The sequence below is a fragment of the Littorina saxatilis genome, linkage group LG1, assembly GCF_037325665.1.
Source record: "Littorina saxatilis isolate snail1 linkage group LG1, US_GU_Lsax_2.0, whole genome shotgun sequence".
NCBI classification, from domain to species: Eukaryota; Metazoa; Mollusca; class Gastropoda; order Littorinimorpha; family Littorinidae; genus Littorina; species Littorina saxatilis.
In genome coordinates this window covers 14,504,912-14,515,188 of record NC_090245.1, presented here as the reverse complement: position 1 = coordinate 14,515,188, position 10,277 = coordinate 14,504,912, and the positions used below count along the sequence as shown (strand labels likewise).

General features: G+C 39.5%; 1 protein-coding gene across 7 annotated transcripts in view; it reads right to left on the bottom strand.

The window, feature by feature from the left end:
- Positions 1–865: 865 nt before the first annotated feature.
- The window catches only part of LOC138962461 (F-actin-uncapping protein LRRC16A-like), a 73,107-nt gene continuing 63,695 nt past the window's right edge, over positions 866–10,277 (bottom strand). For 3 of the 7 annotated variants that reach the window (XM_070334290.1, XM_070334297.1, XM_070334316.1), the window contains 2 exons: positions 6,752–6,946; positions 866–1,970 (listed from right to left, as the gene is read on the bottom strand). In XM_070334290.1, coding sequence (XP_070190391.1) covers positions 1,801–1,970; positions 6,752–6,946 — 365 coding nt within the window. In that variant the 3' untranslated portion in view covers positions 866–1,800. Of the gene's footprint in view, positions 1,971–5,423; positions 5,457–6,751; positions 6,947–10,277 lie in introns of all 7 variants that reach the window. The other 4 variants (XM_070334306.1, XM_070334332.1, XM_070334324.1 and 1 more) reach the window with 4 other exon arrangements.

The following is a 10,277-nucleotide window of genomic DNA, read 5'->3' as shown; positions in this document are numbered from 1 at the left end:
GTCTTTTCTTAACATTTTCTACTAATAATGAAGCAACACTGTGGAGGCTCTTCGAGCACTGTCTTCACAACAAGGCAAAACTTCCCACTTTCTTAAATTTTGAGAGTTTTATCTGCTAGTGTAACCAAAAAAAAGTGCACTGCAGAAATTTAAACAGAATTAAGAAAACATTCTTAAAGGCACAGTAAGCCTTCCGTAAACCATCACAGATACTGTCAGGCTTTTACACACAGTACAAACACCCTTTCATTTAAACACTCACCACTTGAGAACATCCTAGGTGCCCTCCGTAAAGAGCGAGCAATTTTCAAAGAATTTATTTTTGCGTGGTTTATCTTACCCCTGAGCCATTGTGAACCCGTGTGATCCAGTTTCCCATTTTCACAATGTAGTTGTCAGTTAGTAATTTGAAAGCGACTCGATGTGAGCTTATCTGCAATAGCACATTATTATGTACCTCTGACTTAATGCACGAAACAAACGGCTGTGGTTCACAAGAACTCTAGCGATGGCTTTTGACTGTTCAGAGGAACTGGCGATAGGCATAAACCGTCGTCTGCTACGAGAACCACGACCTTGCGTGACCCCGCTTCCGGGCTTTTCTTTTTTCAAACTTTCAAAACTTCGAATTGTACTGATCTTGTCTTGATGAAAAAAGAATTCTTTTATGATTTAAGAATGTTTGTGTAACAAGCTGTCAATTTATTATTTAGATTTTAAAAGTTAGGTCTAGCGCCAAAACGCACCACGGTCTGATTGTCTGAGAGACAATCCGCAAAATTAATTCTTTAAAAATTGCTCGCTCTTTACGTAGGGCACCTCGGATGATCCCGTTCGGTGAGTGTTTAAATGAAAGACCGTGTTTGTACTGTGTGTAAAAGCCTGACAGTATCTGTGATGGTTTACGGGAGGCTTACTGTGCCTTAATTAAGTATCGAGTCATCTGAAATACTGTAAACATTGAAACAAAACTTTAAAAAAAAATGTGTCTGAATTTATTTGAGTAAAAGACATGCCTATTTACAACTTCTATGATAAAAAGGTTTAAACAACAACTATAGAATAAGAATTTAAATAATCTGAATGTTGATACATATAATGCAATAAAATAAAATAAAATAAAATAAAAGGTTCTGGAATGAATCAAAACAACCTGCTTCTCAGAAAAGATTCTGTTACAATTGTGCTGTACATATTTACAACAGTCTGTACACATATGTTCCAGCCAGTTCATATATAATAACTTGAAAGTCACAAATTTTGTCTTGTTTTACAGAATCACATCAAATAGTCACAGAACAATAATTTGTTTCACCAATAAAGTAAATACATTTCTCTCTGGGTCAGATAAAAACATTTTATTTTGCTTTAGCTTCTTGTTTATTTGTTTAAAGCTTTAATCCCTAACGTATATTTTTCACAAGGCTTTTAACCTGACAAATTTACTGCATCACTGAGTTATCTTAAAACAGACCAGCTGAATAACAAAGCAGTCTCATCGGCTTCATCAGAAGTACACAAGCAGATTAATCCTAAAAAAAATCAGGTGAGGTTCTTATTCAACAGGCAAAAACAAAGGCAATGGATATCTTTCAGGACAAAATAAAAATGCGGTGATTACCTGAAGTCTTAAGCAGCCACTTGCAATGTATGGAACAGTCATTAGACTGCCAAGCAAAGAAATGTTCTTGCACTTTAAGCATATGTGACCGGCCAATAAAGACAATCCTTGAGAAGAGTATCCTCAAAACTGGAAGCTGACTCACTCAAATATCCTCAAACTTTGAACCTCAGATGCTATCAAACCATAATCTCATCATCGCCACTTGCATGCACTGGCTGGTGCCTTGAGTTCGAATCTCTGAGTTTATCCAGACTGTTGTGTTTGTCCCCATCTCTTTCAGTTTCTTCGTCAACCTCAGTAATGCTTGCTGGGACCACCGTGGAATCATGGGAGTTTTCTTCCCCTCCTGAGGATCAGAGAAAAATGTGTGAATCTTTGTGACATCAGACAAGCAGGCAATAATTCTAAATCAAGTTCAATTCACTTCCAAAGAATAGTATCGTCGACAAGAGCTTGGCTGCAGGCGCCAGTACAAAGTTTAAGTCAGATAGAAGAGAGAAAGGATATTAATTATCAGCAATGTGTGTGTGTGTGTGTGTGTGTGTGTGTGTGTGTGTGTGTGTGTGTGTGTGTGTGTGTGTGTGTGTGTGTGTGTGTGTGTGTGTGTGTGTGTGTGTGTGCGTGCGTACGTGTGTGTGTGTGTGTGTGCATGCATATCTGCATGTGTATGCATATGATTGTGTGAAGTTCAGAATGTGAAAGAAACTGAAAGAAGTTGCAGCAGCATGTTGTTGAAGTAAAAATTCATTATACTCATGAATCATTCACATTTAAATCGAAAATATTGCCATGTCTGGGAGGAACATATTACCATGAAGAACATAAAAACAATGAAAGGCAATCAAAATGACTGTCATGAAATGCTTAACATAGTACAACCAGCTTACACGGGTGCAAGAAGAATGAAATCAATATCTGCAGTTATGTTGAAAAAAAGAACCCATATTTTTGACAAATACGTCAGTGCTTCAAAGAACCTCCAATTTAAGATTTCTCGCCTTTTAAGACATCGCTTTAAATACAAATGTGTTCATAACCTCTGTAATTTAATATCTTCATTTTAAGACAACCTCCTTTTTATAACCTGATTTTCTCAGATTTCTGCAGGTCTTAAAAAGGTGGACTTCCACTGTAACTTGCTAATCTGCATGCCTGTGGACTCTTCATGCAAAAAATTTCATCAGCAGTGAAAAAGTCTGATTTTAAACAGGAGATATGTCTTGTCTCTATGTACTACAGTGGAACCCCCATTCTAAGACCTTCACAGACGGGCGCAGTGGCGTGGTGGTAAGACGTCGGCCTCCTAATCGGGAGGTCGTGAGTTCGAATCGCGGTCGCTGCCGCCTGGTGGGTTTAAGAGTGGAGATTTTCCGATCTCCCAGGACAACTTATGTGCAGACCTTCTGGTGACTTAACCTCCTTCGTGTGTACACGCAAGCACAAGACCAAGTGCGCACGGAAAAGATCCTGTGATCCATGTCAGAGTTCGGTGGGTTATAGAGAAATCGGCGTATGCTGCCTGAATGGCGGGGTAAAAACGGTCATACACGTAAAATTCCACTCGTGCTAAAAACATGAGTGAACGTGGGAGTCTAAGCCCATGAACGAAGAAGAAGAAGACCTTCACAAATCTGAAAAAAAATTCAGGTCTCAAAAAGGAGGGGTGTCTGAAAATGGGGGTAGATTTACAGACTTTAAGAACAGAACATCTGATAAAACAGGGTATCAAAAAGGGAGAACTGAGTCTAAATTCGGGTCGGGGGGTGTGTCTTAAAATGGGGGTTCCAATGTATATATCTTAACTGCCAAAATATCTGTAAAGAAGTTCAAGCTAAAGTTTGATAATCATTGGCTTGATCTAGCTTCAATGTGTCAGAAGACCAACTGAAACTTTGAATGATCATTCTTAGTTCATGCCTTTACAAGGGATTCATTCCTGTGAAAGAATATGCTGCTGAAATAAGTGTATAATTAGTTTAAATCAAGGTGTGCATGCCAATTCTTTTCTTAAGGTATTGCAAACAACAAACAGGTTCTAAACTCTGTCTTTGTACCTGAACAAGAGAGGTACTGGTACATTTTTTATTCTGGTATTACATAACTTGAAAGACCTTTCATTAAGTTGTTTGCAAAACAATGTTTACCAACATCTTGATATCTTAGATCAGGTAAAGTAATGTCATATAGTCATGTGAGGTTACCCCCAAACAAAGGTGAACAACAATGTATTTGGTACAGGCATGAATGACTTACACAATTTACTGAACACCTAATATTTTGAATGAAAAATAAAATGTATCAAAGAAATCGCCAAGTGTCATCATTTTTTTTTCATCCTTTGGAAGTAGTGACCCATTAGTTAGAACTGAAGAGAAATAAAATACCTGTCAGAAAAAGTTTGGAATCCAGGACCATGAAAGGTCTTAACTTTTCTGTCTTTTTTGGCCTATATATACCCCTCATTTAAAGACAAAAGAAAGACCTATGCAGGTGGGGGTATTGTTTTAGTCTGCACATCACAAAACATCATCTCAGTGTTTCTAAATACTCAGTGCGAGGGAGGGAGGGAGGGAGGGAGGGAGGGAGGGAGAGAGGGAGGGAGAGAGAGAGAGAGAGAGAGAGAGAGAGAGAGATCAGTCACAGAGAGAGAGAGAGAGAGAGAGAGAGAGAGAGAGAGAGAGAGAGAGAGAGAGAGAGAGAGAGAGAGAGAGAGAGAGAGAGAGAGAGAGAGAGAGATTCACAGACAGAGAAGTAAAGTTCTACTTGTTGGTTTGTGTGAATGCGTTTGTGTGTGAATGCGTTTGTATGTGAAGGAGTCTGAGGAATTAGCACCGAATTTTCAGAGATCTTAAGCCCACATTAAGTACATCTACTCCCAAAGTACAGTTTATTAAGTAACACATAATTAGTTACATTAAACCATACAGTTCTTTATGTCCCTGTAACAATCTCACCGGTCAATATACGCTGTACAGATTTACACACTGTTAAATTTCTTTCAAATTAAACCCATTGCTAATATTTCTTGTTATTGTGAATCAATTATAGAGTTTGAAAATGCACTTCATCAAGCATGTACAGTGTGGTCATTCAATAATAATATGTAAACATAATATATTACATGATAGTATTATGAAGTCTCTATACTCACAAATCCAAAGCCTTTATAACAAATATAATAAAGGCAAAGAAACTGGAGACAACCAGGTCAAAGGACATAATGAATGACAAAAATGGGTGTCTTCCCAGGCAGAATTGTGCAGCACTAGCAGAGGTCTTTAAGAATCTCTGAGCCAGACTCGCACTCTAAAAGCGTCAGAAACAAACAAGAAGGACCGTGGGGAAAAAACATCATAAAATGATATGAAACAGGTCAACTGTAAACAATTCATAATAAATCCTCTAAAGGTATAAATTGTTTATTTTCAAATTTGTTATTAAACAATGATTAAAAAAAAAATCGAAAAGTGTTTGATATCCAAGGAGATGTACTCTGTACCTTAATTCAAAAAGAAAAATAAGGGTTGTGGGGTGGCGGAATAAGCTTGCAGCTGACAACTAAAAACTTTGAGTGCTCCACCGCAGTTCATTTTTGTAAATTAATAGCACACCAAACCACAGCTTTTGTCAAACAAAGAAGACAGTACAAACAAAAACATTATAGGACAAAGGTCACAGGCAGCATGTTTCCATAGCAACCAAAACAAAATAGAGAATTAAGATTGATGTGTACAATTAATATGCAGTTTCCAAGCAGTTGGCAAGGCAGCAATCGGGGCAGAGAGAAGAAGAAACTTACCGTACCTCGAGCCAAGCCATGCTTAGCTGGTTCCTGATCCGCCAAGCAGCAGAAAGGTTAAAGCAAAGTCATTTCAAGGTCAAGGTCAGAGGAACACGTCAAGGTCACTCACAAACAATCTGCCAATTCCTTCTTTCTTCCACACAGGGTTAATAAATACGACACACAGCAGAAGTAAAATGCAGCATAAAAAACGCACCAGTCGACTGGGGCAGAAATATTTTGACAACACAGATTCACAAACACCTACACATGCAATTGCAACTTTTTGGTTGTACAAATGGATGAAAGAAAGTAAATGGGGGCATTATAAAAGACCAGAAACAGGAAGTGGGGAGAAACAAAGTGTATATACATCAAACTCCCACTGAATTTCTGAGAAAAAGAATCTCTACACAAAATAATGATTGAAAACAAATCCCAAGATTACATTATTATTACCAAATCATGCACTCAAAGGAGAGAAATATAATGAACATAATAAACAAAAAGACAGAAAGAATGAAACACACACAATTACCTACACACACACGCACGCCGGACACAAACCTCCAATTAGCAAGGAACTAACAGTAAGTTGCGACAAACCAGGTTAATGAGGATGGAAACAAACACTTACGGTAGCAACTATTCTTATTTTTAACCCTTCACCACATACGAACACATTTGTCAATATGCCAAATGATGCCAGTCAACTAAACCGTTTTCCAAACAATTTTCAATCCGTTGTACACTCAGTAAAATCTGTGTATGAGCAACCATGCACACATGAAGTAGTGTGGAATTACTCAATTCTTTTCGGTTTTTTTAATATTTTTTTTAACCCTGTGCCATAGCCTTTCTGATGATTTTTTCCTTGATTTTCCCATTATGTTATTCTGAACTTAAAAGTAAAATGTCAATAAGAATGCTGAATGGACGCCTGGATTTTTTTACCAACATTAAAAGGATCAAGCGCAGTCTTCAAATTGCAATATTTGACAAAAAATGGTAGCTGACTTTTTCTTTCATAAAATGACACAAATCTGGGCTTCCACATGTAGCCCAGATCATGCAAATGCTAAAAGAACAAATAGACCAAAAGCTAAAGACATTAGATGCCTGACAATTAAAACAACGGTTTACCAGGCTATCCCAGTATATGAAGCGGAGAAAGGCATGCCGTGGATAATCAAAATTTTTTCACACATTTTGCAACAACAGTATGCAGAAATGCACATTAAAAATCTGGCAAGACACAGCTCCTTAACAAGCAAGGTTGCTCAGTACAGTTTTACCATCTTGCAGCACTCAGCTCTGCCGTTGAGTGGCATTTTACACAAACTGACCTGAAAGACTGTCTGGAAGTTTGGCATCTCTCGGCAATGACGTGGTCTTCTTCTGAGGGGCAGCTGCGGAGGGGGGTTCAAACTTGACCTGACTCAGCCGCTTAATCTTGTCTTTAACCGACATGCGTAACGTGGAGGAATCGTAGACAATCTCTCCTTCAGCAGACTTCCTCTCACCAGTGCTATCGCCCTCGCCTTGTCAGGATCAAGGGGGGGGAGACAAACGTAAGAAACTTGCAAACGTGCGAGGCTAATTTTTTAATTTTTTTTCAACGAGCAGATGAGAGTAACAGGCTTACAGCAGTGAAAAGAGATTATGAATGGAATAAGGAATAGACACCCGATCATGAGTAGATACCAGTAGAAAGTACAGTTCTTGAGATCGAGTGCCAAACACAGGAGGAAAAGTGGAACTTCAGTTGAAGCCAGGATGAAGGAAAGCTGCTATTGTGAAAGGTGGTACCAACAGAAACAAGTTTTCCAAGGCAACGTAAGAGCCAATAAATCAGCAGAAAATTATTAGAACCATGGGAAAGACACCCCATCAGAAGATGATACTACCACTGGAAAGTATAACTTCAGCTTGTGTGCCAAACACAGGAGGCAGAGTGGTTCAAGCTAGGGTGCTATTGAAAAGCTGCTATCCTTAAAGATGATTCCAACAAAAAAAGAACAACAAATAAAGGTTTCAGAGCAAAAATCAGCAGACGCCTGTGCTCTCTTTCATAACAAGCCCATTCAGTCACAGCACGACCAATGTCAAGCAAGAAAAGAGTGAGAATTAATGGACTGAGAGAGTTAACTGACATCTTTATCTCCTGAAAACAAGATTAATAGTCTGAAAAAGCACATCATTCTTCCCAGAAAACAGCATCCAGAAATATGTAAGCTTAAATAGCAGGTTATAGAAAACTCTGCAGCCATAAAACATTGTCCAAATGAATCCTCCACTCAATCCACCATGATATCAAGTATTTAGACAGAGTCTCAGGCTCAGTTGAGCAACAGCCAGCAAAACAAGTTTAACAGAAGTTTGACATTCATATTTAAACAAATGTGTGGTTTAGAGCACTCTCAATGCAGATACTTGTAGTAGCGTACAGCCTGACACATGAAGTTTGAAGACAGAACACCTCTACGGACATTAGAGCAATCAATTGCAACCTACACAGCTTCAATCACTCTTTGACAGTCCCTACTCTGAGAAACCTAACTTAAAACTCGGAGAATTCCGCAGTTTCCAAGCCTGCACCGTCACCACATACACCATTCAAAGTATGACAGGTACAGTGTAGTATCAAAAGCATGAGGAAGGTATTGCACTGTATTCAGATCACATTCTATTCTTTTAAATGTTTGGGGTTCACATCTAGATCTAGGTACATGTGTTTCAATCCTGTTCAGAGAAGCCCGAAGACCTTAGGCTCTAGTAGACAGGACAGTAGCTCTGAGTGCCCTAGTGCAGCCCATCAGACCTTAGGCTCTAGTAGACAGGACAGTAGCTCTGAGTGCCCTAGTGCAGCCCATCAGACCTTAGGCTCTAGTAGACAGGACAGTAGCTCTGAGTGCCCTAGTGCAGCCCATCAGACCTTAGGCTCTAGTAGACAGGACAGTAGCTCTGAGTGCCCTAGTGCAGCCCGTCAGACCTTAGGCTCTAGTAGACAGGACAGTAGCTCTGAGTGCCCTAGTGCAGCCCGTCAGACCTTAGGCTCTAGTAGACAGGACAGTAGCTCTGAGTGCCCTAGTGCAGCCCGTCAGACCTTAGGCTCTAGTAGACAGGACAGTAGCTCTGAGTGCCCTAGTGTAGCCCGTCAGCAAGCAAAAGAGTGTCTGAGACGGATGTTCATTCGATTTTAAAATAACAAACCCAAAGGACTTATTACCTTCAAATTTACTGCTTTCAACATGATCAACAGTGATCAAATAATTATTGACATGTACTTTTTTCTATCACGCAGTTAAGTTAGTGCCTTATTCACCAAAATGTGGGGAAGGAGGTGGGGGAGGTGGGAAATCATTCTTTCTTTATTTAGCCGTTTAACGTCGTTTTCAACCGTTCAAGGTTATATCGCGACGGGGAAAGGGGTGGAATGGGATAGAGCCACTTGTTAATTGTTTCTTGTTCACAAAAGCACTAATCAAACAAGAGGCGAAGCCTTCAAGGCTCACGTAAGAAATCGACAAACAGTAACACAAACTCAATCACTCCGTCACACATACACACACACACACAGTAAGCATTGGTGACACTGTGCAAGAAAGAGAGACACTAGATCTAGATCTGTCTGTCTGCATGTAGCCTACTTACAGACACGACTGCCAAATAGTCTCGGCCCGCTCAAAATAACAATGACCGAGACATTCCTTCGCGTGACGTCTAACCCTCTTACGCCATAATGTGACGTCTTCAAATGACGAAATGTTAAAGTTTCTACCACAGACATACACACGCACGCACGCACATACGCACATACGCACGCACGCACAGACAGACAAAGTTACGATCGCATAGGCTACACTTCGTGAGCCAAAAATTGGATCCAGGGGCTTGCAACGTAGTACAATATATTACCTTACTGGGAGAATGCAAGTTTCCAGTACAAAGGACTTAACATTTCTTACATACTGCTTGACTAAAATCTTTACAAACATTGACTATATTCTATACAAGAAACACTTAACAAGGGTAAAAGGAGAAACAGAATCCGTTAGTCGCCTCTTACGACATGCTGGGGAGCATCGGGTAAATTCTTCCCCCTAACCCGCGGGGGGTAGGTGGGAAATCAGAGGACGTGGGGTTGGACTTGGAGTCAGGAGGAGCTGGATTAAAAAGACAGAAATGAATGTCGGGGCTTAAAAATAAGTAACCATATACCATCAAAGGGGATAGGAAACAATGGAATTTTTTGTGTGAAATGGAAGTTAAACACATACGGTATTTTGGGAACTATTAGGGCGCTTTGTTATAAAGGGAGCAACCCCTACTTTTAAGGTTAAAATGAGACAAATCCACACAAAAGGGGGCTTCCAGTGTATTGGCTGCACATCAAAGAATTCCCAGGATTTGTGGGGCCTAATCTTTTCTTTTTCTCCCACTACATAAAAGAAGCAAAAATGAAAGAAAGTTGCACAATAAATCACAGAATTCTATTTCTAGGCTCAAGCAAAACAAGTATATACAGCAGGTGATATCAGCAATAATCAAACCTGCAGAAAGCAAGAAAATTAAGCCCAAAAAAGTCAGACAAATTAGAATCCCATAGGGGTCGAGCAAATTAGCCATGCCGCTCTGCCAAATCACAGAAAAGAGAACTGAAAGATCATAAACTGAGCAGGAGCTACATGCTGTCAAGAGCAAGCTAGCTTCAAAGGAACATTAAATCAAACTAAGGAGTGAAGCGATCACATGAAAAGTTCATGGAAACCCATCAAGAATGAATCACAGGGTGAGGGAGGAAAATTTGTGATGAGTCAAAAATAATACAAGCATGCAAAATTTACAAAAGATTAAATCTCTCACACACAT